General features: G+C 35.9%; 1 protein-coding gene across 50 annotated transcripts in view; it reads right to left on the bottom strand.

Annotated features, from left to right (window-relative positions):
* The window catches only part of LOC119652349 (calcium-activated potassium channel slowpoke), a 260,042-nt gene that overhangs the window by 100,062 nt on the left and 132,401 nt on the right, over positions 1–27,579 (bottom strand). For 24 of the 50 annotated variants that reach the window (XM_038056381.1, XM_038056386.1, XM_038056407.1 and 21 more), the window contains exon 8: positions 18,286–18,377. In XM_038056381.1, coding sequence (XP_037912309.1) covers positions 18,286–18,377 — 92 coding nt within the window. Of the gene's footprint in view, positions 1–18,285; positions 18,378–24,098; positions 24,191–26,220; positions 26,313–27,579 lie in introns of all 50 variants that reach the window. The other 26 variants (XM_038056389.1, XM_038056427.1, XM_038056392.1 and 23 more) reach the window with 2 other exon arrangements.

Below are 27,579 nucleotides of genomic sequence, written 5' to 3'. Positions count from 1 at the left end.
AATGACAAGAACGGTACTTTGCGTACCAACCGTCGAACCGCAATGGATAGATAGTGAGAATACTTCGAACAGATTTCAACTGAAAAATTTGCGCATCTTCCACTTCCACAATCATTGCCGACATTTGGAGCAGGTGCTCAGAGGTGGCGGTGAGGAAGACGGGGCGACAACCCTGTTGGCCAAACCAAAACCAAGTGGCCGAGGAGAACCTCCATAGTGGTGCCACCAGGAGACGCTGTGCTCACTTTGGCTTGCTGGCCGTGATGCAGTAGGCGAATGCTCCAAAGGCCCAATCAGGGCAATCAGACCCGAGTCTGCACGAGGACTCATCTGAAGTGGCAATTTGGTCACGAAACCTTAACAGGGATATACTAGTACCATGGGAACCAAGATGGTCCCTGGACTCTCATATTTCGGGTGAACTTCCGTTGTATGTGAGTGCAGCTCGGTTATTTGCGGTAGGCTCCTTAGTGAGAGCTTCAAGGGGGTTGTTGGTTATGCTCAAGCGAGAAGAGACCTTCGGGCCTCGGCGTGGTGTTGTGCTTCAAAACGGGTGCCGTATTTCTTAGTTCGGTAGAGATTTAGGTAGGTCTTGCATCCACCAGTATGAATACTAAGCCCTGCACTTGGAATAGACTGGTACCATTGTTGCTTGCCACAGCGGGGCTCTGATTGTGGTCACAAAATCAATCCGTGTCCTAACAAGACGGCAAGTCTTCCAGACAGGTGCTCACGTAAAACCCTCAAGGACTTAAATGTCAGCGCAACTGAAGTCGAGGAGGCAATAAAATGAATAAAATCGGGAAAAGCCACAGGACCTGACGACATCGCATCTGACGTTGAAATAACCGTGAATCAAGCAGGATTTATCAAAAACTGCGGAACTACTGACGTAATAGTCGCTGCACGGTTACTCATGGAGAAACACCGTGAGAGGCATCGCATTCTTTACATTGCATTTCTGGATCTAGAGAAAGTGTTTGACCGTGTGCCACACGAACTCATCTGGTATGCTTTACGACAACACTTCGTGCCAGAAGAATTCGTGCGCTGGGTTCAATTGCTCTACCACGATCGGAAAAGTAAAGTTCGAAGTATGGCCGGTGTATTAAAACCGCTTCGTGTCTCTGTTGATGTTCATCAAGGAAGCGCCCTCTCACCACTCCTCTTCGTTCTTGTTATAGACACCATCACACGGGATATCCAACGTCCAGCGCCCTACACACTGCTTTATGCAGATGATGTTTTCCTAGCATCTGATAGCAAAAATGATCTCGAACAACTTTTCCAAAGATGGAATGATCGATTCATGCAACACGGTCTCAGATTAAATCTAAACAAAACTGAATTTTTGACGACCGATCCCCATGAAACAGGCAGAATCAATGTCACCGGCAGTGATCTGCCCAGAACTGAGCGACTTAAATACCTCGGGTCAACGCTATCAGCCAATGGAGAAATTGCTTCACGTATTAATGCAACCTGGATGAAGTGGCATTCCACAACTGGTGGTCTTTGTGATCGACGTATCAATCAACGTCTTAAATCTAAAATTTACTGCAATGTTATCCGTCCTGTCGCTCTCTATGGTTCTGAGTGTTGGCCAAATATAAATGACAAGATGTTACGTTGGACTAGTGGCGTCACACGTTTTGATCACATCCAAAATGAGGATATCCGCGATCGTTATGGGGTTGCACCGATCGTGGAAAAGTTGCGAGAGAGGCGTCTTTGATGCTATGGTCATGTAATTGGTGCTAACGAGAATTCACTTGCCAAGATTGGTCTAAACGTCGAAGTCGATGGTAAACGACCAAAAGATAGGTCTAAACAACGGTGGCTTGATACGCTGGATGGGGATTTAAAAGCCCCAAGATTGCACCCGGATCAGGCATTCGATAGAGCCAAATGGCGAAACCGACCACGACGAGCCGACCCCGCTTGTGAGCGGGAAAAAGGCTAAAGAAAAAGAAGAAGCAGGTCAGGTTATTTTCACTAACAAGAACGCACTTACAAAGATCAGCCTGATCGGCGAAATCGATATTAAACAGTCAAAAGATCAATCACAACTGGACCAAGCCCATGACTGAGACAATTGGGAAACCTGCTCTAGGTAAGGCGATTCCACTACAAAACAGAACCAAGGCTTAGAAATTCTGATAAAATTCCATAAATCACTACAACAGCAATATTTAGGAATGGGATGAGCACCTCACCTTTATTGTCACTGTCAATGACAGCGACTTACCCAGAACTGAGTGATTTAAATACTTCGGATCAATGCTACCGGTAAAAGATGAACTCTGTTACGAAACGCCTTCACGCATTAGCGCAACCTGGAATCCACCACTTCGTTCTTTGCGGTCGACGAATCAAGGAACGTTTCAAATCCAAAATTCACCACAATGTCGTTTACCATACCGCCCTCTATGGAACTTAGTGTTGGCCGACTATAAAAGATAATGAAGGGCGTCTTAGGGTAATGAAGACGAAGATGTTGGCCTGAACCACGATCGATATGGGGTTGCACCAATCCTAGAAAAATTGCGAGACCTCTTCGATGGTATGGTCACATGACACGCAGGAGAGAACTTACTTGCTAAGATTGGTTTTCTGACAACTGGTCCCGTTTCACTTTACGCCTGTATATTTTAAACCCTTACTCCTCTACTTCGCAACTAACACTGAAACTAAGACCTATTTGAAATATAACTAGTTAAGAACCTGCGAGTGATGTACACTAAAATTGATGCTCAAGGCTCAAACGTTGCCGAGATAAGACAAATTTTCCGACAACTATGAGAATTTGCTTAACAGGTTTGCCTTTCGTAGCAGCATCTGTTACTATTATCAGAGTAAGTAAAGAAGTGACCAAAGTATTATACAATTTTCAAAATTTCCAAGCAGTCAAAATTAGTAAGAGGAAAATAAAAGGGTAGAATATCTGCAGAAAAAAATAACGAATATCTGTTCAACTATTCGAGTAAAAACCAGATTTTAGAATCAAGCAATACAAAACTGGTATGACTTGCTTAGTAACGTGTAGTTCCCTTGCCCAATGACTACCATCTGCCAATGGCAATCGGTGAACATTTTGAATTCGAGGCTTGCGCTGTGTTTCAAGTTTTTGACGTAAATTCCCTGTTAACGTATTAATCCGCAAGTCCATGCATATCTAGAACGTAAAGCCACCTATTTCTTCAGTCATCAATTCAAGAAATTTCGAATAACAGTGATGATCCCTACACTGCTCCCATAGAGCAACACAGAAAGAACATTGGTGGAGAATACTCTCAACTTTATCTTGATGTTGAAGTATTTGATGCTGAGATAGATGCACTTTATAATAAGCAAAACTGCTAAGACAGAACTGGCGCATTTTTATGTGCCAGCGGACATTTGTATTGTAAGTCGACGGCAGCAAACTTCGTCAACACAACCAACTTTACTCCGCTTGAATTTTTATTTAAAGGAAGAGATCGATTCCGAATGCTATAGCCGCTTGCCTTTTCGTAACAGAAAGGTTCAGCTTCACCAGATACTTTCCGATTAAGAACTTTTGTGAAGTGTATCTTTCACTTCTTACGATGCATGTCATCGTGGATGAGAAGCCTACTGTTAACAATCACCGCACTTTTAATGGTGATCAAGGACTCACCAATATTCTCGAATGGCTTGATCAAGATTGCTACCATTCGAGCAATCAGAAAGGTTTCCCATTACTGACCGACGGGAGGGATCCTCTTCGTTCGCAAAAAACATGAAAATAAGCGATTAACAAATGATCGTCTCTTTCGAAGCCGATACAGATGTTACTATCAGTGTTATTACACACATCCAGACGACACCTCCCAGATCTGCTGCTGATCGCGATGTTGTCGATCTTCTTAGATGTTATTTTTCAGTCAATCAAAAACCAACTGACCTTATATTTGCATACACAGTATTGATGTGTCACATCCTAGAGTGGGCCAGTAGATGGTGGTTCATAACTTATCTTCATGGAAAATATTTAATGAAATTTCATCCAATGAAGCTATAATTTTAAACTCTTCCGAAGCTGCTTTCCGTCCAAAAGAAACATTGCCCCCACGCGAAAGATAGAGTCAGATTCGGATCACAAAGTCTCCCTTCGAACTCACAAGTTGGAATAGTTTTCATTCTCTTTCGGACTAGGAACAGGACCAGCTACTTACATACCCAGGGGCGACCTTTACAGCTTGCCTGGTGTTGATATAACTCAAGGCAGCTGGTGGATGATATGCACACCCAACTTACTCCTAACTTCATAAGACCCCATATATACCGTAAATCAAGCATCAAAAACAAACTACACCTCACTATGAAAATTTACGAGCCGTAACTGTTTAGACATGCATTCATTTAAGCTCAGCTCTATCGAATGCACGTCTCAGGGGCCCTCGTTGCTAGCCAGGGCCTTAATATTTCCTTCCACTCCATCATCATACAAAATACAAGAGTTTAAAGCCCAACGTATTTCGACCGGCCAAAATAGCTGAAATCATCGTCATCAAAAATACAAAAACAGGTATCCGGTCTAGGCCTGCCACCAGTTCGATATCCCTGAAAGCTGTCTGGCGTCCTTCCATACGCCATCTCGCCATCCCACGCAGGGTCTGCCTCGTCCTCTTTTCCTACCATTGATATTACCCTTATGGACTGGGTAGATAACGCTCACCCATAGGGAAAAACTGGCCCGCCCACCCCAAATCTTTCTTCCAGACGGTCGTGATATCGCTCATAACTTTTGTCGTTATATAGGGTACGGAATCGCAAATCCACGTACAGGGCACAAAACATTCTTTGGAGGGTTCTTTTCTCGAATGCCGTCAAGTGTTCGCATTTTTTCTTACTAAGAACCCAAGCCTGTAAAGAATACATGAGGGTCTTGCACAGTAAGAGCTTTGATCCTATGGTGAAACGTTTCGAGCGAAACAGTTTTTGCAAACGGAAATAGGCTTTGTTGACTACCAACAACCTGTTGCGATCTTCGACCCTTGTTAGGAGAAATCAATCAACGGTCTCAAAGTTGTAGTCGCCTTCTTTATGATTGTCATTTGACCAGTACCATTTGACGCTGTTGCGTCGTTCGTTTTTGATGCTAATGTTACCACCATGTACTTTGTCTTGCCTTCAGTGCAGCCCAAGATCTCACGTTACCTGCTCGATCTGAATGAAGGTAGAATGTATATCTTGGGTTGTTCTTCCCATAATATTAATATTGTCGGAATAAGTTGTGTAGACTTCAAGAATATGGTGCCACTCGTATTTACATCAGCGCCGCGGATGTTGGTGCTGAATGGTCTCGACAGTGACTCTGCTGCTAATCTGGCCTCGCACATTGGTCAGGGTCAGCCTAGTCAGTCCTATCAATTTGGTCGGGATACCAAATTCTCTCATGGCAGTGTACAGTTTTACCCTGACTATGCTATCATAGGCGTCTTTAAAGTCGATGAAAAGATGTTTTTATGTATGGGATAGATAATGCCTCTTCGCCAATCGTCAGGCATTGATTCCACACTTTGAACATTTTAATAGTCTAAAACTCGTTGACGCCTTAACGAAATTATTTTATTGTGGATTGAGGGTGTAATCACTTATGAACGCACTTTGCCGAGCTATGAAATCAGTTTTCGTTTCAGATTCACCACCTTGAGTTTAATATTTACCGTTATGAACACCGATAATGATTTTTAAGAGACACGCTCAAAAAAGGAGAACACTTGATCCGAAGATGACCTTTTCGAGCAAATCAAAGCAGCAGCTGGACTTTCCACTTCAAGTTAGTTGATGACAAACGTTAGGGGTCCTACATCTAACAAAAGACGTCTTTTTATGAGTGAAATGCAATAGTCTACCCTACGACGCGGAGACATGAGCTAATGCTTTTGGCAAAGAAGAGTATCGTAAGTGCCTTGCATAACTATCTGCTCCACATCTCCACTCCACAGCAAGAAGTAAATCAAAAGGATCAACCGGATACTTTCAAGTAAAGCAAAGCCATTGTGCTCGACGACCCCGATATCTATCTCGAAAAACAGATTTTTGCAGCCCATGCAGCTTTTGCAAAACTGCTACATTCACTAATTTTTAATTCCTAGAAAATTGAAGACCCTTCCTAAGAGTCTTAAAAGAAAACGACTTGAAATTCTGAAAAAGGGTGCTCATGGGAAATACAAAGATTGAAGGGGTTTTTCATACCATGCTACGTTCACAACCATATGAACATAACGGAATGGGTTGAATATAGTTTTACATATTGTAGTTTTGGTGTTTAAATTTGCAATAATATAAAAGAATATAAAATGTAAAAGAATATCTTCGAATTTTTGGCTGGTATCGCAAAAGACGTTTCTTTTTCAAAGAAGTCGGCTGCAAGTAAAGCACAATACTTCAAAAATATGTCGACCGAAATATGGTTAGTTCATTTTTAGTTCATGCATTCATTATTAATTGTTAAAATCCGTGTAAATGTAAGCAAATATTCTTCTATTCGCCTTCAATCTAAATGTGATATATATGCAATAGACAAAAAATGCGTAAGCTATTTTCAATGAAGTTTCATGAGATCTAAATGGAGTGAAACTAAAATTTAGCTATTATTATAGTTTAAAGGCTTCATTAAAAAGATGAATAAGATGAGTTACTTATTAGTTAAACCACTGTTATAACTCTACAGCAATTTTACTAGACACAATACTAGCTTCATCTAATTATGAATTTTTATTTAGAAAAGATACATTCCATCACCTTGAATAAGTAGTTTTCAATCAAATTCATCTAGCATGGAACATTTCAAAAATAGTAAATATTGATTCAATGTTCAACTCAAAATACTATGCCTGGCCACGCATTTATCACATCAACTTTATATTACTCATTTTATCTTCTTAAGTGTTTGAAATAAATATATATATGCGATGCTTATTGAATCACGATTGATTCTTGAGTTCACTATTAAATTTTCAAATACTATAAATTGAAATTTGCTTAACATTTCATTATATAGATATATGTAAAAGGGTTTATAACAATTCGAGACAGTACGAATACAAATTCGAATAAATGCAACAGAAGACATTGAAAATAAAGATAGCACAACATTTAACACGACAACAGATGGAAAAGTTATTTTATTGTCTCTCGGAAATATCATTTTAGCTCCATTTTGCTGTGATTGAATAAATGTTTAGATTAGAGGTGTATACACTGATATTTTCTTCACTTTTGAGAAAGAGTATTGAGTAAACGTATGTGAAGATTGTAGTCGTTTGAAGAAATCATAGGAAATTATATAGAGAATTAACACTTTTAGAAATATAGTTAAATTCAGGAGGATAAAGGAAAATTAGAAAGACAAAAGCTGCCAAAGTCGATATATTCTCAGAATTAAAGGAGAAAGTAAACTAAGACTGCAACACTGCGAGAACTAAAGTAGAGAAAGAAACAGTTTTCAGGAAAGATGAGTACATAAATAACATTCATACGTGATTATCAAACACATCCGATATATATCTGCTTTAAAGTATTCGATTCAATAGCATGTGTGTATAATCAATTGAGAATTAAGAATATTTTTTCAATTCCCACATTTATTAGCTTGTAGTCACATTTTCTTGCTTCCATTCCTATATCAAATTTGAACTATATTCGGTACATTTTAAAAAAATAAAAATTCACATTTGAAACCTTAGACACCACAGCGACAATCACACACACGCACATTTTGAAGGAAAGAGTTCAATTGTTGGCTAAAAAAGGAAATTACATCGAAATTGACTCCAGCGATAATGTCTAAAATTTCAAACATCGCTCTACGCATTTGAAACATTCATTTACTTTACTATCTGCTTGGGATTCGAAAATAATCATATTATTTATTACAAACATAAACCATGAAGTTCATAAAAATAGATGTTCATAGAATTTCGTAAACACTTAGAACATTACAATTAGACAACGTCTAATACCAAAATAAAATATAATAAATGTCAATTAAAATAAATTACAAATATTAAATTTTTACGTCAACAACCATTTCCATTTACATATACGTATACATTAAAATTGTTTTTTAATATCTTAAAGGCAGTTTAGTGAGGGATGAAGTATTTCATTACAACAATTACAACACTAAATTCATTTCGATTTTTTTATTTCATTTCAAAAGGGAATAAAAAATGGAACTGAAATCAACAAAAACATATGAAAACGCAACATTTTCCCAGGAGGTGTCCATAGTGATTGCAAAAAGTACATTACATATTTTCATCTACGCATGAAAATAGGGAAACCAAAACCAAAACGTAAAACATTACAAAAATTTTAACGGCGGATAGAGTAGTTGTTATGTGTATAATATCAACTAGAAACGATAAAGTATCAACACTAAACTGGTTTGTATGATTCGTTTATTTTACTATGTTTTTTTTAACAAAAATTTAAAAATATAATAAAAATTCAACTAAAGATCCCTTTGCAGTTGTTGATTTTTCTTTTATAATTAACTTTCTATTAATTTCTTATTATTAATCTCCCTTAAAAGGAGCTATGCTGTTTGTTTAAATGGAATGATTTTAATGGGAACTTATTTATTGTTCTGAATGATTTACTTAAATATTATATTTTCACGAAACTAATCGGACAAACTTCGGAGGATTGCATGAGTTAATGATTTCATTTTATTTGAACCATCACGTTCTTCTCATTTTTACCTTTTTTGAACTAATATACGTCTCGTTTTGTTTCTCCGTTTCTCTCAACCACAGGTGAAAGATCATTATCATATAGTCTATATTGATGGGGGGGATGGAAAGTGTAAATAGACTACTATTTGCAGGTTAATTCCCATGCTGCGTCGAAAAGTAGATAATCGTACCTCAGATATATGCACCTTCCACTACGAAATATATCTCTGTCTAAAAAAGTAATGTTGTATGCAGAGTACGGAATATATTGCTGGATGGCTGAGACAACTCTTAACGAAAATTCAGATTTGTTTATTGGCCAAATAGATATATCATATATGGTATTTCCCAGAAAGTTTTTTAAAGCTGATGTTTCTAATGGATATTCTTAGCTAAACTTTCACCCGTACCTCTGCATACTAATTTTCAATTTTCTTTATGATCGAACTCTGCAATTCAAAGCCAATAAAAACAAATAGAATAGGGCACCTGGTATGGGATCTGTGCTATAAAGTGTTAAATACCGAACATACCCAAATAATCATAAAATGTGGTCACACCAAATTGCCATCGCCACCAAGAAGATGGGAGGACATTCAAAACGGACTCGGTGCACCCTACTCTCTAATCTAAAATAATAATCGAAACCCCCGATATAATGTAACCCCCCTCCGTCACAAAAAGGAATATTCTTCTACTCCGATAAAATGATAATAACTCCCTTCAATTTAATTTTCCATTTCTTTTTTCTTTCAAAGAGAAAAACGGCTCCTTCCTGTCATCTCGTACAAGGCGCGTGAAAACAGGAAGTTATGGAATAACAAGCTTTTACGGGTATAAGATGGAACTTTCTTCCCTGGCTTCGAATGAATTAGGATCCTTTCGTTTCTGTACAATTATGAATGAAAACGAAAATTCTGTTCCATCTTTGCGAAGTTCCATTGGGCTATGGGACGAAATGCAAATAAATCGCGATAGATTTTTAATAACATTTTTTGGTGCTTTTGTGAATTATTTTAGTTATACGCCAAAGTCTGTTAAAAATTGTTCCTTTTGACATGCAAAACCTCATTTTCTTTACTGGTAACCACATCATTCTTAAAAATAGTACATCCATATATAAAACCACTTAAAGGATCTTTAAAATCACAACCTCTGGAAGACAGAATATAAGATCACCGCGCTAATACCAATCGAGACTAAAGTGATGATATATATGATTTACTAGAGAAACATCGTACTAAAAAAAAAGAACAATCGACTTCCGAAATTCGATATTTGTTTAATAAATCACTCTGAAGCCAAATAGACTTGCATTGCTCATGCTTTCCTATGCTCCCAATGAATCTAATTTTACATATTCTCAAAACAAAATAAATGGGATATTTCCGAGGTTACTAAAATAAAAATATACATTTCCAACCAACTACTGTCGCAAAACATCTGCTCCCAGAGAAACTAATATTATGTTAAACTACTGGTATTAGTGCGTAATTGCCATAAATTCCTGTGTGAGGCGTAGCGCATTAACCACACCCAAGTACCATCATTGCTTGTTTACCAATGTGCTACAACTCCCTCTGGATTGTCTTCTTCCTCTATTATTTTATGGGAGGTACCTACAGGACAATTCATTCGCCAGACACCCTAGGATAGTAGATTTTCCGCCATTGCTCAGTTGATCGTCTATACACTTTCGTTTCAGCATTCTGATCAACCCGTTCACGAGTACCTGGCCCGGATGCCGAGGTACTTATCGATTTGATGTTATCCCAGAACGGAGTTCTTTCCATGCTGCTCCATTACAGCAGCATAGAAAGAACATTCAGGCGGAACAAGCTAGTGTCGGTATCAAGATAGCTGCATTTCCAGACTGTGGGAAAAGCAACGGCCGAGCATCTAGCACTACCAATACATCGAACGCAATCAAGTTCTGTTCGTTCCTTCCAATGTTCTGCATATTAAACCAAATATGGGAAGTACGATGACCCTTCAGGCTGCAAACCTGGGTTTCATTGGTATCCATCTTCGGCCTACCTCTACCTGCCTGACGAAAGTCCAAGACCTAATGTGAATGTAAACAAAACCATGAAGATAATTTAGCTATACCAAGTCGTCTCATCGTAGGCAAAACACCCAAAAACCCGAAGTTCAGCGTAGTAAGATTTTTGGAATGACCCGTAAAATTGAATTCGATAACCATTTACTGGTTAACTTCCAAAATATCACATAACAAATCGGGAAACCGGAAGCTAGACGCTTCAGGTACGAAAGGTTTTGTATATTTCTTTTATAAAGAGATTGGAGTGTGCATTTGTCCCATTAGCATGTAGCACGTAAAATACGCATATATTGTGTGAAAATATCCACTTTCAAGTGATATTGACATTCATAGTCTTGCATTTGCAGAGGAGCGGCAGTTTTGACCTAGTATAACTTTGTTCTGGAGTTCCTTATTAAGGCAGACCTAGACCGGATACCGGTTGTTGCGCCGTTGATGATGATGATGATAACTTTGTTAGTAATAATGTGATTTTCACCAAATCATCATGCTCTATGGTGTAACCTACACTGCTGCAAAATGTTGTGATTCTAGGGTGAACTTAAGCGGGGTTTTCCTTTCATCATTATCATCAATGGCGCAACAACCGGTATCCGGTCTAGGCCTGCCTTAATAAGGAACTCCAGACATCCCGGTTTTGTGCCGAGGTCCACCAATTCGATATACCTAAAAGCTGTCTGGCGTCCTGACCTACGCCATCGCTCCATCTTAGGCAGGGTCTGCCTCGTCTTTTTTTTCTACCATAGATATTGCCCTTATAGACTTTCCGGGTGGGGTCATCCTCATCCATACGGATTAAGTGACCTGCCCACCGTAACCTATTGAGCCGGATTTTATCCACAACCGGGACGGTCATGGTATCGCTCATAGATTCCGTCATTATGTAGGCTACCGAATCGTCCATCCTCATGTAGGGGGCCAAAAATTCTTCGGAGGATTCTTCTCTCGAACGCGGCCAAGAGTTCGCAATTTTTCTTGTTAAGAACCCAAGTTTCCGAGGAATACATGAGACTGGCAAGATCATAGTCTTGTACAGTAAGAGCTTTGAACCTATGGTGAGACGTTTTGAGCGGAACAGTCTTTGTAAGCTGAAATAGGCGCTGTTGGCTGGCAGGGCTGGCAAGATCATAGTCTTGTACAGTAAGAGCTTTGACCCTATGGTGAAACGTTTCGAGCGGAACAGTCTTTGTAAGCTGAAATAGGCTCTGTTGGCTGACAACAACCGTGCGCGGATTTCATCATCGTAGCTGTTATCGGTTGTGATTTTCGACCCTAGACAGGAGAAATTGTCAACGGTCTCAAAGTTGTATTCTCCTATCCCTATTCTTCTTCGTGTTTGACCAGTGCGGTTTGATGTTGTTGGTTGATTCGTCTTCGGTGCTGATGTTGCCACCATATATTTTGTCTTGCCTTCATTGATGTGCAGCCTAAGATCTCGCGCAAATCGCCGCCTGCTCGATCTGGATGAAGGCAGTTTGTACGTCTCGGGTGGTTCTTCCCATGATGGCGATATCGTCAGCATAGGCCAGTAGTTGGGTGTGACTTGAAGAGGATCGTACCTCTTGCATTTACCCTTCAGTTACCTTTCAATTACTAAAAATTATAGTAATGAACTATTATTAACTTTATTTGAACAGGTATCGGTATGTAGAGTATTTCGGAGCCTAGGCACACGGACAGCCCCCTGATTTTTTTCAAATTTTTCGGTCAGGTAGATTCCGAGAATGGGTTCATTAAAAAAATGATCACTTTCAACCCCCGCACTCCGCACCTTTTCAACAAATGTCAAAACTAAGACCAGCTTCGAAAAGTGCTAACCGAGACCTTTAATTTTATACCCCACATGACTATATTTGATGAAAAAAAAATTACACCCACCTTTTGCATGTATGAGGACCCCCCTTAAACTTGACGTAAAAGGATGTAACTCACTATATGCGTGAGCGTTCGCAGTTCCCACCTTTCTACCAAATTTGGTGCGAATCGCTACAACCGCCTCCGAGAAAAATGCGTGTGGCGGACAGACAGACAGACAGACAGACGGACGGACCGACAGACAGACAGTAAACCGATTTGAATAATGGTCATCTCTATCGGTCCTATACTATATACCATGTATTTTTCTCAACGTAGCCCTCGAAAGAGTGATCTGTAGCACTGAGATGATTGTCCGATACACTATCTACTACAAACCACCCACCTTATAATATAAACAAAATCTTCTGCAGGACATGAATGAAATCAAAACGAGGTACATATTGCAAGCATCGGCAATAAAAACAAAACCATCAAGAACAACAGAAAGCACTCTTCATTTTTGTAGGGTTGTTGAAATCCGAGAAGGCCTATTTCAATTTATATGCGTCTACATAGGAAGATTTCCATATTCTGGATGAAATCTGGCTTAATAAGCTACTGTGAGAGGATCATTGAATCCATCTGGGCGAAGAGGAACCAGCCCAGAAGGACTGTATAAACAATATCCAAGGCAGATAAGGCAATTGTGCGCACTATAGGGCAGGCATCTATTAAAGATATCATTTTGATAGTATATTTTGAGTTCCTTACCAAGAGTCTAAACCGGTCGCCGGTTACCAATGCCGGAGGTGGCAGTAAGTGAACGTCCAGCGTTCTTAGTGCAGTCAGTAAGGGTAATAAGAGTCAATAAAAAGTAGATTAATGTCAACAGTCTGAAGCAATTAATCAGATCAGATCAGACCTAGGCCTGTCGTTCCCAATAGTTATAAAGACGTGGATTCATATACCTGACGGGTATCCCATGAGACCAATCACCTGGCTATGTTTCAAGATATGGAATTGATTTCAGATTTACAATTAATATAACCGTAACTCCCTCGAACTGGTTCATTTAAATCGCGTTCGTAAACTAGGTCCGTTATTTTTTTGTCGATTACAGAATCGTTTAAAATGTCGCAAGAGTATCTTGGACGAGAACGGAAATATTTAAGCGACAAAATATTCAGTAAGTGTCGTAAGGTCGTAAGAACCTTGCTTAATTCGAGTCGTCTATCCACCACTGTTAATGACGATAACATCGAAAAAATGAAGAAAATCGTGCTCGAAAATCTTGCATTAGCAATGCTTCTAACATCTCTTGTGGATCGACAGGACACTTTTGATTTTATGTCTTGAATATAAAGCACTGCACCGCTAGACTCGCACCGAAAGACCTGTATTTTTTTCAAAAAAGAAGCCACAAGAGGCCATAAAAGAAATGCTTGCCAACGTTCATGAAACGTATTAATACTGGTGACATGAGATGAGTTTGTGATATGACGTGGAAACTGCTCAATAATCTTGCGAATGACAGGCCGAAATGAGCCGAAACCTTGCACACAGTAGTGACATTATACATAGTAATTCAAAATCCCCAAACAATTTTAAAAAATTGTTTGGAAAATTGAAGATAAGAATTAAATTAGGTATAATAAAAATTTATCCCAATTTATGGGATAAAATGGATGGATTATATATGTCTGAGGACTATGATTACCCCACTAAATAACAACAGGAGAACTTTCGATTATTCTTGTCTATATTTTAAAGGAGAGCTAAAAGTGTACATCTGTACCAAAGGCATAGCGGCAATAAGTGAAAATCTATGAAAAAGTGAAATGATCTCCAGTAATCGGAAGAATTAAAAATACAAGATTCAGTTTTTAGCTGACTTCATTAACATATATTTCAAAAAATAGAATGAGTTCCGAATCAAAAAAGGAAAACATTATAATCATATTTTCATTTGAAAGAAATTTGCTAATTCTTGCTGTCCACAAGAGGAACCCGGGAAACTGCATATGCAATGCAGTACAGTCTCCTCCTCTCCCCCCCCCCCCCCCCCCCATTGACAATTTCATGAACAATGGCTCGTGACAAGGCTTACCAGGGTTTTCTTTTTCCTTTTGAAGGAACTGGGTGTTTGACAAAGATGTCCAATTATTGGACAGTAGGCATGGAAGTAGATAGTTTTACGTTAAATGCTGGTTGTGGTTTCATCATTGTGGAGTCAGACCCTTTGCGAGCCAATCTGTCAGCGTCCTCATTGCCATATTCGAATGCCTTCCATGAATTTCCCATCGGTGAAGAAAATTAAGCCAGCAGTCCCAAAAGATCTGTGGCCACATGACGACTATTTTTCTCTTTTGCAACTGGAAACCATATGATGAACCGATATCGCAGCCGCGGCCAGACATTTCCAGCTGAACATAGGACAATGAGATGGGTCACCTTTCCACACACCAATTGTATCAGGCTTATGCACCCTCAGCTAGTTTCCGCTATACCTCCGCATTAATGGAATAAAAATTTAGAATAGCGCTGAGTGCCGTCGAGGGTGTGGTTCTCCCCGCTCCAGTAATATTTAGGCAACCGTCCATTCAGATCTTAATAAACCTCAGCCTGGGCCACCGGGCGGTGCATACACAGATCAATATAAACTTTATTATGGATATGTTCATCCATTGTTCTAAAAATCCCCAGGGCTTATCTATTGTAGTCATACAACACCAGAGAAATCTAGAGGATCTCTAATATTGTTCCTGGATATACTGCTTTCACATCAGCTTGAAATCGAGACTGTTGTAACTAAATATATTGGAAAGGAACTCAAAGGAACTCTCAATTTAAGTCTGGATGGTTTGACCCAGATTGGCAAGTGGAATTTTACCCCATATTAGGTTGTTTAATTTAATAAGGAATGTTGCAGTATGCACTATGCAAAGTTTTTACGTTACACCCAATATGAAAAGGTATTTTGGCAGTAAAATTAATGACATACAGCCACCAGCTGTTTCCCTTGACTAGTTTGTACGTTTGTACGAAGGCAAGTCCTTGTTAGAATGAACGGTATAGTCTAGAGCTCGCTATGTTGCGATCACTTCCTTATAAGTTTACTTTGTCCTGATCCTCTCGTAGAAAGCAAAAACCCTACCAAGTATGGTCCTTCAATACATGGTACTTCGTGCAGTCAGATAGCCTCTCTATACTTCTTGTAATTAACATCCAAGTGGGCAAATGATTTAAACAGTGTATGCTGCAACACGATTTAAAGTCAACAGAGATCTCAGTTAGGATATTGCGGGCATACATCATTCGTCATTTCAAAGTTAGACAGTGTAACTTGTGAGCGTACATTTTCACCTCAAAATTATACACGTTCGAATGATAGGCCGTCCATTATAAAGCGACTCACCACTTATGGGAAGTATGTAAAGTAAGAAATACAAACACATAAATCGACTAATCACATGAGGATATTTTAGATTACAGATGAGTAGGTGATGTATGTAACATTGTGAAAACGATATCACCTTAAACCCAAAAACCATATTACCATCAACGAGCGCAATCTAAACATCACCAGATATAACAACATCACAACACCACTTAACATCACATCTAATTGCTGGTTCTGAAGAGGCATGATTGCCTATTCTCTGCATGTAAAAATTTCTTCACTTAAATAAAAGCTTCATTCTTCATGTGTGAGGTGATATATGCAGGGCAAATTTCACTCGAGGAATAAATAACTTTCGGCAATATCGGCCGCCGAGTGCAATATGTAACGTTCGCGATATAAATTCATTTGTATAATTATTATTATGGTAATCAAATCGATGTTTGTGATACTGTTTTGAAATATCTTACTTTACTACTATCAATTTGGAAGGTTTAAGGTCTTGTTTTACGCATCTCTACTCTAAATATTACAACTCTGATAGCTGCGAAATGCTTATTGTTGCGGAAATGCATGGCATCTAGCACTTAATTATCACATGGACTGAGTTGCTAGTTGAGAGCCAAGCCTCTGGCCTGGACGAAGTCGCCTGAACCCCTGCTCTACATGGGGGAGCGCGAAAAATTCAAAACTGCATTCTATACTATTCTATTCTACTTTTCACTCTATATCTCATTGTTTCGTTGCTTTCTGAATCGAAACATATGGCAATAAAGAATTACCACTTTTACCCGTTTATAAACCCAAAGATATCAGAAGTTTATTACTTTTCGACACTATGCAATACCTCCGAATAATGTCAAATAAATATAGACTATGAGTACGCAAAGTAAATCATTCAATATGATCTGATATTAACACAAAGTCAAAAACAAATAGTTTACACACTAATTTACTGGAAAACAAAGAGAAAACAAATGTGATAACATGAATATACATAGTTTAAAGTGAACCACATTGAGTATTACAAGTATAGTACGAGTTTTCTAATGACAAAATTATTTTATGTTCCACATGTGAGTGTGTGTGTACATAGAGTTATATATTCACAACAAAAATGCGAGACAATATTCAATTCTGTACATTTTCTTTTAAAACTGAAACAGTACAGAAAACAAAATCATTTTATCAACACCAATTCTAACTGAATCACAACGAAAAATATACTGCACTTTCTTTTTAGGCTTGCTGAAAAAATCTAATTCGAAAATTATAAAAATATGTATATAACAGGTCTTTTGTTTGTGGAAAAGATACAGACAACAAATAAAAAGCAAAGGAAGCGTGCATCATTTTGAATATTCTATGTATATTGTCTACCGATGTATTGTTATATCATTTTGGGCTTTAATTTCAACATTAATTTATAAAGCCAGGACAACTTCAAATATGATAGTTTGTTTTTCGATTTTACATTAGACACAAAACTTAGACAGAGTGGCTCATCTATTTTGACTGTTTTTCGAGCTTTTGTTGAGAAAGATGCCGCAAGCGGACTTTAAATTGTACATATTATGTGCGAACGACTCATTTGGGTATATAATTTGCGGAATGAATCTTCGTTCCGGTATGCGTGGCGGAGTCGGGTTTGTCCTTTTCATGTTGCATATTCATTCCGAAAATTACTTGGTCGCCTCACAAGCATCGAGGCCCTGGCCATATTGTCAATGAAGGTGGACTTTTCGTATCCAATTGGAAAAATATCGATATTGGTCTGGTATGAGGTTAGCTCATGAACAAGTGTCAATTGTAGCTTGTCGCTTGATAAAAGATGACAAACACTACTAATGGCACTGTCTATCAGCTACAACGTCATACTGCGATATTCCCCAAGTTTCACTCGAAATACACCTTCAGTTACAACATGACAGTTTTTGTAACAATATACCGTGATGTGTTGCAAATTGTATCGATGCTGATCAATATCGAATATCATTTTTCTCTTCTTCATCAAAATAACAAGTGTGTTTTGTACTTATGTATTTACTAATCTTAAATAAATATCAATGTTAAGACCAAAATAAAAATCTTAAATTTTCTATCGTAAACTATCGCAAACAAGCTATTTGAGAAAATATAAAGCCAATGGTTTTGACAATTTATTTTCTAAAACAGCTCCACTAAAACATCCGGAAAAAATTAAAGTTTTACAAAAGAAATAGTGAAACTAACAACAGTGTCTCGACTTCTATATTTGAAGAAAAAGTAAGAATTTTGTTGTTCCTTTTTTTTTTTTTGTTATTAATTTGTTGTCTCACCTTCGACCCCGTTCGTTCTTCAATGTGCCCCCATATTTGGGTCTTGTTCCAATCAAGTCTATTATCTCTGGTATACAACTTGCAAATATCGCCTGTTATTGTATATGAAAATGTTTGGAAAAGTTTATTTTTTATATCAAGTGCACAATCAAATATGTACGTTTTGAGTATAGAATTTTGTTAAATGTTTCTTTGTTAAAACTAAGTTAACTCTTTTACTGAACAAAATCAGCGTTAGGTTTTTTTCATATACGGTATAGATACAAGCAAGGTACGGATGGTTCGCTCATTTTACAACCGAAATTAGGCCAATCATTGCTTAAATTATGTTTCAATTCATGTAAATATTTTGGAGTTTATAATTTGGTTTCAATCTAAATTCACTGAATAGTAGAAGTGGTTGTTACACATAAATACTTTCATTGAAAACTATACAAACGATGCCTGTATTTCTTAATATGTAGCTTAAAATATATTTAACACTCATTCAACCCTCGTACACGTCAGGAGATTTGCATCAGACTTCCTACGATGTGCCTGAGCTGAACACTTCCGCTGCAATTTATAACGTTATTAAGGCGCATGTGTCCGCTTACCATACACGACACACATGTTCTAACTAACTAAATGAAAAGACTCTGTACAAAACAACAACGCTGCTGAGGAGACAGACTCGGTAAATTCACGCATGAGGACAAAAATATGACATTCACACAAGGCACTTCTTATTGGTTTACGAAGTAAATAATAACGAAACTAAGATTATAAAAGCAAACAAATATTTCTATGGACCTTAGATATGAACTTTAAACGTGTTTACACATGTTATTATATTCAAGGTGTCGAAACTGGTAGACACCCAAATTATAAGGCGTGGATTTCTTGGGACAATATCTTCTACTCAACTCTGAGGCACAATCGTGTATTATATTATTGTATATATATTGAATGGACTGGAAAATTCTAATTTAACTTTCCCCTTTATTTAATCACATCCGAGGTCTTAAGGAAATCCATAAATGACATTAGATATTCGATTTCTCTGTACAATTGATACGTCCTCAACAATTTCTCACTCTACTTCTTGATAATTTGCTCAATCAAATAATCAATGCAACTGTATATATTCCATAAGTCGAGAAATCAAAATTATATTATCAAGTAATTCTAAGATGCGTGGCTGCGGCATACAGGCTGTGCAAGCAAAAAATTCATATATATATATATATTGGAAAAATCATCTACATTTTCAAGTAACTAAAATGATTGATAATAAAAAAATATGTAAATTTTATTAGCTATTGAAAAAAATTAATTTTCACTAATAATTTGAGTGGGAAAATGTTAGGCTAATGATAAAACTATCTCGCTAGAATATAATTTTAAAATAAAACGGATTTCATAGAATAAATAGTTTACGAAAAGGAATAAATTCATTATTGCATCTCCCTAAAGAACTAAAAAACGGTTATTAACCACAAACAAATTCACTAGAAACTGCATATTTGTGTTCAAGTCACAAACAGGACAAAAATCAGTGCAAAGTGTTCCTTTTTCTCTCTAGTAAGGCATTTAGTAATGTTTCGTGTAAAATCACCTTTCAAAACAAATCAAAACACATTTAATGAAATGATACTGGAATGTCAGCAATATGTAAATATAATATGTAATATGTTTCAGTTATGATCAATATTAGTAAACGTTACAATGATTTAATGGTATTAATGTTATTTAAAAGCCAATAAACTGATTTCTGAGCTTGGGACTGTATGTTCGTTATTCCGTATTGAATTTCAGAATAAAATTATAAACAAAACGACGAACGGTAAACAACCAAGTCAATTCATCCAAATGATGATTGAAACATAAAATGTGTATAAGGTTAATTCGTTCATCTTAAAAGTAAAACGTGAAATGAAAATTAATAACTATTTTCATGTAGAGGGAAGTTGCCTCTTCCTATATGGTTCTCTTCAAATTTCATCGATTTCTAATGCCGGACTAGTTTGATATAATTTTAGGAACATAAGTCGTCGTCGACTCATCAAAATTCATTTTTTACAGTTCTGTAATGTCACTAAAAATATCTGTGCATCTAGCACGGCAAAGCCGAAATATTTTGCTTAATTTTCCTCTTTTTCGTTACATTTTCCACTTCTCGAATATGAAAGACGGATTGGATGCATTTATCAATAAAATTAAACACGATTCTTCTGTAAATTATACCAACTAAAGAAACGTAACCAAAGTTGTAAACCGTAACTTTGAAAATAATACATTTAAATCTATTTTATCAATAATATCATTTGCAATGTGTAATATTCTAACTCATGTGAATAGAACGAAACAGAATATAAACATAATTTTGCCCTTACCAAATGAACATCAACTCATAACTTTACATCTGGTATTATTCTTAATTTTTTTATAAATGAATTTCTGCCATGCTCTTCTTTGTAAATAATTATCCGCTAAATATATATGCCACATATTAGAACTTAATTTGGTTTTACAAAGCATTTTACACCATCGATGTGATGATTTCAAATAGACCGCAATGACTAATTTGATTTTCATCAGAAAATAAGAAACTCAAATAATTTTACTATATTTTATACTGCCAACAATGACTTTCAACTTGATTTTCATCTCATGCCTATGTCATCCTTTCGAATAACATGTCGGCTGGAATAATTTACAGAAGGTTAGGTTCACGTTCAATGATATTGTGTAAGAGAGCCGAGAGACATGCCGCCAAGAAACCAATGCCTTTTGAAAGTAACATATTTCGTATTTAGTATTGTAAAAATATAAAGACAGTCTCGTTCCAATCTTTAAGATGACTTAACCTGAATTTGCTTAAATAATTATTCATCAAATAGCCAAATACCCATATCCAATTCCGTACTAAGAAATCAGTTCTACATCTTAAAAGTTGGTAACAAAACTGGAAAAAAATGTTAATGCGCGAAACATAATTTCATTAGTGAATTTATTTCTTTAATGCTAATAATTTGAATAAAAATAATAGAGAAGCTCTTAAATATTTATTTTTTTATCATACAAAGCATTCTGAGTTACAAGATAAAGTATAAAATTAAAATCTTAGCCTTTCAAGACTTTCCAGAAGGGTTTCCACCAAGTGACACACAAACGTGGTTCTTTATCTGCCTTATTTGAAAAAAAAAATTGTTTATTACTGTATGATACGTATATGCATACCCAACTGAAGTCACGACCGAAATTGGAGGACTACTTGAAACAGTAAGATAATCCCTGATGCAACAATCCAATTTGAACGTAGGCCAGGATGCCTATTGGAATAGATTATTTCTATACCGAAATGGTGCGCTAAGAGGCAATGTGAAGGGCATTACACTCGTCGAGGGGTTATTACCGTAATTTGATTTTGGTACTCAATGAAATTTATAACCCGATCTTCCGTCGACAATAGCGTAGTGCTCTAACTATAAAACCAACGGGTCCAGCTACTACTCTGTTCAGTACACCTCGTCGAGAAAGGTAGGCTGAGTAACTCTCATTATTCTCTGAAGAGTAAATGAACGCAAATACAAATAATTTCAATACAGACTTGCAAAAAGTTCGAATAGGTAGTATAGTAGTAGCAACAGACACCTTAATACGGACGATTTCAATCTGATAAAGCCCAACTTGAAAAGTGAAAAGTCACCTTAAAACTAAGATACCCATATTATTGCACCTCAATCTATTTATGAACTTGGCAATGTAATTAAAAGATTAAATTTATGTGATTTGACGTTCAAATGGGATTCGTTTCGAGGATTGCGTTTGCTTATTTCATAATCAATGTCAAAGTCGTGTTCTGCTTCAGAAATTAATAATCAATGCCTTTTATTTCACGTCTTCCATGATCATATTAAGGCAGAGAAAAAATATACATCTGTCCTTCCCACGTACGAGAAAAACTGTTGAAAATTTATGGTAAATAGTTTTTGAACCCCTCTTTATATGTATGATGATCACCATATTCCATTGCATCACATTTAAGTCTTCTCCAAATAAAATGTTTACTACAGACAGATAGATAGTAAATTGATGTTAATAAGGTTTAAAATGAAACACTCCATTCGCTGCCACAAAGTTATTCGCTCCATACAGGACGTTCACAGTGTATATGCATATAGTGTATCCGGCTATCCGGGGATATTGAGTGAGCATCTAATGCTGGAGAAAATGGCTGGGTATCATGATGCGGACATACGACCCCAGAAACTATGTAATTGATAAGAAGCGGAAATCAGAAGAAAGTTGGACCGGTGTAAGCAAAATAGTGGCTATACAAAGCTAGCTATAAGAATCAGATCACCAAGTGAGGCTGGTCAGTACCTATCGAAAAAGCTTACACCTGTGGAGCTAGTCCTTCCATAAAACTCCAAATTTTATTGCAACCTAGCATATAGTTTTGATATTGATTTGATATTTTATTTTCACGGAAATTAAAAAATATTTAAAGGTTTCTATGAAAAGTTTGTTCATGTAAAAGCTAGCTCTCAATCCGCAAAGACTTTAAACAATTGTTTTCCCCGGGGAACAGAGTAAGGATGACTCTGAAAATATCCTCCGGCATCAAGAAACAATCTATCAAAATCAATTCAACTTCAACAAGCCTTCTCTAGAAGTTGTCATCACCTGCAACTTATCCAATATTCTTTCGGAGTAGCTTTTTTCTTAAGGACTTACACCCCAATAGACAAAAATTTGCAATTTTGTAACATCACATTATGCAATAAAAAAAATGCTGTTGTAATTCACCCAACTCTTAACATCATATTTGGCAAAAGCTTCTTTAATGTCAGTGTACCTAATTGAGCCCCTTTAACAAACCTTTTCACCTAATTCTCGCCATCATGTTACTTGTCTCCCTTATACAAAATATCAACACCGCTGATATTTATTTCTTTAAGTTGAAATAAAAGAGTATACGCGCTATTCTCAACAGCTCTCAGTAGCATGTGCCAAGTCTAGACCCTACATATCATACGACTTGGATTCAATAAAACAACACTGTGCAGAAATTCTGTCATAAAAACAGAAATACTTTGAGAAAACCGGTTCAAATTTTGTTGTAAGGGCAATCACTACAAAATTCAAGGGCTTGGTATAACTATTATGACATTTAGGGGAGAAAAGGATTCTCTTTCTGACATAAATTTATGGTTAGAAGTTGAAAAAAGGTCATAAATTTGAAGATTTCCTTAGAAAAGTTTGTAACTCAGACTACTTTGGAAAAACGTTTTTACATTGTGAATTGTTCGTTAATTGCACAAAATCCTCAAAATCAAATAGAATAAAAAAGGAACTCATTACGGTATGATGCAAATTCATTCCTAAATTTAACACCTTTAGTATTAGTTTATCGTAAATTGGACTGGAAGTATATTTATTGGCAAAAAAAACATATTTAGCAATTTTGAATAAATGCTAACGCCAATGTTGAAAATATTAATTTATTCATAACAAAGTCATTTACTTCAAAAATATCAACGCTTTAGTTTTTGATATGATTTATTCAGTAATGAAATTAGCTTTAACGTATTTAAACTGAAAAGTAATATAAATAAAGAAAACTATCTAACTTATTAATATATTTGTTTACCTAACAAAGCGAAAATAATGTAAGAACGAAAATCTTTAATGCAAAACAATAACGACAATAACTGAAAAATAAAGAAGATAAATAATAATGGAGGAATCAAATAACAACTTGTCTCATAGAATTCATATTGTTTTGTATGTAGTTTTTTTTTCGTTTGGTACATCATGATGTGTACCTTCTTCTAACATCCTTGCTGTACGTTCCACCATATTTACTCCTTTGCGCAGCCAGTTCTGTGATTTCAGGGATCCAGCTAGCGAACACAGCCTAAATATATTCAACACACATACGATATTTATATAAATAATTTGATTTTTAATAAACACACTTCTAGATGCATTTAAAATTAAGATCTTATCTATTAATTGTCCCTTAGTTTCTCTGCCTTTTATCTTAAAAAAAACGTATTCTACCCTTTTCAAACGTAATTCCTAAAATTATGTTCTCATTTTTTGGGGATAGTCAAAGTATGATACTTTTTGTTTTCTAATTATACAGTGCTTTTTCAGCTATTTAGTTGACTTTATTCCTTTCGATAAGCTGTAGTGTATATCCAATCCCTAAATTTCAAATTTCAATTAAAGACTCAAATATATATCGATAGAAAAAAATCGATGTAAAGAAAAATGATAAGATTATATTTAATGTTAATAACAACGCCTTTGTAATTGAGAATATATTCACACGCGAACCAAATTCAACTTGAATAAAAGCAAATCAAGGAGTGAAATAAAAGATTGATCACTCAGTATTTAGGCCAAATTGTAATAATGGATAAAATTGGAAACATATTAAAAACCAATCTAAAATTGACTACAAAATGCGTTCGTGTACTGATAGAAAGTTCTGATTAAGTTTTGTACAATTGTGAGACCTTTAATACTACAAACAACGTAAGAGATATACTGGCCGAATTATTGATTGTGAAATAATTTAGTTTCAATTTATCATTTGTTCGAAATAATTTAAATTTGTATTTGATCTTGTTGTCAGTGTTTTCTTTGCCAAAGATATGTATCAATAAGTATTATAAAGTAAGCTCGCGAAATATATATATGGCAAACGAACATTGGAAAAGCATACTCCCCCAAAATTGAACCAACAATTCTACAATATAATCAATACAAATGCGTGGCCAAAGTTTGTTTAACAAAGAATCGAAGTCGACTCGTTCATAAACATAACTAATTTAATATATATATCTTACGTTGCTTCAACACTATAACGTGAAACGCACTTTTAATATGAAAAACAACATAATCTAAATCATTGAATACATTTAATTGGAAAATTAGCATTAAATTTATTTTGAGTAATATATAAAATTTCTACTCGTTATGGCTAATAAACAATTATCAAGAAAGACAAATACTCAATAAGTAATGGTTAAGCCAAGCCCCTGCAATTCATTATTGCAATTGCAAGCTTTCAAATAAATGAGAATGAAACAAGGGGCTCTAGTAAATTGTAAATTATAATTACACTATTCATTGTGCATTTGATTTAAAGCTTGGAATTTTGAAAGGACCCAATAAATGCCCAATGAAAATGTAATTCAATCTAATACTAGTCTATCGTTGAATACCATTCAGTGGCAAAACAATTAAACTTTTAATAAATTCAAAATTACAGAAGTGTCAGCATTATTTTTAATTTCTCACAAATAAATCAAAATGGAAGTTCACACTACTAATTTAAAAGGGTGTTTGTTAACGTTTTTCTTCTTTTCATTCAAGTACTATTACTTCTCGAGGTTATTTACTCTAAATGGGAACGATAATTAGGGGTAACAGACTAACAAGGAATCGAGAGCAGCTAACTACACCCAACGTTAAAAAACACGCGTAGAATTTATCCTTTTATAAGCTTTAGCTGTTAGTATGTAGTACTTTAGACCGACAAAAAAAACAATCTTTTGACCAAATAAGATTCGCCAACCGATCCCCTGTCGATTCAAATGATCCATTAAGATCATCATTCGTTATGGAAGTTACGATTCCTCGAAAAGGGAATCCCCTTAAAGGGAATCCATTAACATTTCCTGCCAGTTTGTTGAACAATTAAGATATTTGTGATGATATACTTAAAAATTCAATCAACTGTAATTCGACACAAAAATAAGAACAAAATGAAATATAAATGAAGAAAAATCATAGAAGTTTAGTATGGAATCAGGTTAGTAATGCAAAATTAAAAGTATTAATTATTTTGACAGTTATTTTTGTTCCTTTCCTTCATATGTTATGGTATAATCCGTCTAAAAGTTTAATTTTTAAATTGATTTTTTGATTGACTACCTCTTTCCATGTTCTCTTTTTAATTCTCCACCGTATTTTGAACCACTACCGACTAGTTCAATAATCTCCGGTATACTGCTGGCAAACATTGCCTAAAATTTGATTGATTTATAATGGTAAATTAGGCAATCCAATTTAGTTGATTTTCTTTTCGATATATATTTAACTAAAATTATGTAGAATGTATGAAGCTTCATTTTCGATTTTAACGAATCTGAACTAGATTTCCCATTTTTTGTTTGGTGTCCAATAATGGATATTTGTTAGACAAGCATCTTAATTTTTTATATGCTAACGATTGTGCAAAAATGGTCACGAAGACTAGCTGTACACAAGATGCTGCACTGTCCCACTTACTTGTAAGTTTTTATTGGGCAATCGTTTAGAAGAAGCATATCAATTCAATTAAGCTGTTGTTAAGAAAGAAAGCAGGGGAATATCCTTATATAAGTAGCGCTGTTTATAGGATACTTGAAATCCTGAAGTATTAAGGTAAACAATAAACGGATTTATCAAGTACAAAATTCAAATGCGCCCTCTAATATTCAGCAGAGCGTCTTAAGTGAAGTATTTATCTACTTATTAGAAATCTAGCAATACTCTCGATCAATTTCATCTTTTCCACTTTACGGGAAATGAGTATATCATATCAATCTGTCCCAAATGATAAACCTCACAAACAAATTTTGCAAGGAATTGGACAGAGAACTAACCAATGATTCACTGGATGAGCTCGACGAAATTTTAGTATTTGACAGTCGTTAGCTATACAAAAAATTCGATATACTTTTCACATCACTAAAATTAAATTATATTTAATTCTTTTCCATATGAGCTACTTTTCCGCAAAAGTATTATATTCATAAATAAAAGAATTAAAGTAACGATAATGATACTCACTTTAAAATATCATATGCTTTCAAAATAAAAAAGCGGTTACACAATATATGCGGCAGCCAGCATACATGCAAATCTCTTAGTATGAGAGAGTTTCTCTGTGGTATTGAAATTTTCATTTTGTCTAATTATAAGTGTTTTTGCCTCTTACGAATTATGTTTTTTTTTCTGTTTACGGATACTTATTGAATGTAAAAGTTTTCATTGAAGTAATGTTTTCAGTATAACGCTGGGAAACTAAAACAACGTTGTTAAAAACGACAAAGTATTGAGGAAATCTACGTCACTAGCATGCACCCCTACGAGTGAAAAATTAAATACTTTTGAAATTACTTGATGAGTGTTGTAGTAAAGAAAATCAAAAAGGATAAACATCCTTTCGTATAGAGTGCTTGTAAGCTTTCAAAATGTGCTAAGGTTTTAAGTTTGGATCATCTAATATGTGTTTCCTTACTCGGAGCA

The sequence above is a fragment of the Hermetia illucens genome, chromosome 3 (assembly GCF_905115235.1).
Source record: "Hermetia illucens chromosome 3, iHerIll2.2.curated.20191125, whole genome shotgun sequence".
In the NCBI taxonomy this organism is placed as follows: domain Eukaryota; kingdom Metazoa; phylum Arthropoda; class Insecta; order Diptera; family Stratiomyidae; genus Hermetia; species Hermetia illucens.
Note: the sequence above shows the minus strand (reverse complement) of the source record. Positions and strands in the feature narration are given on the sequence as shown.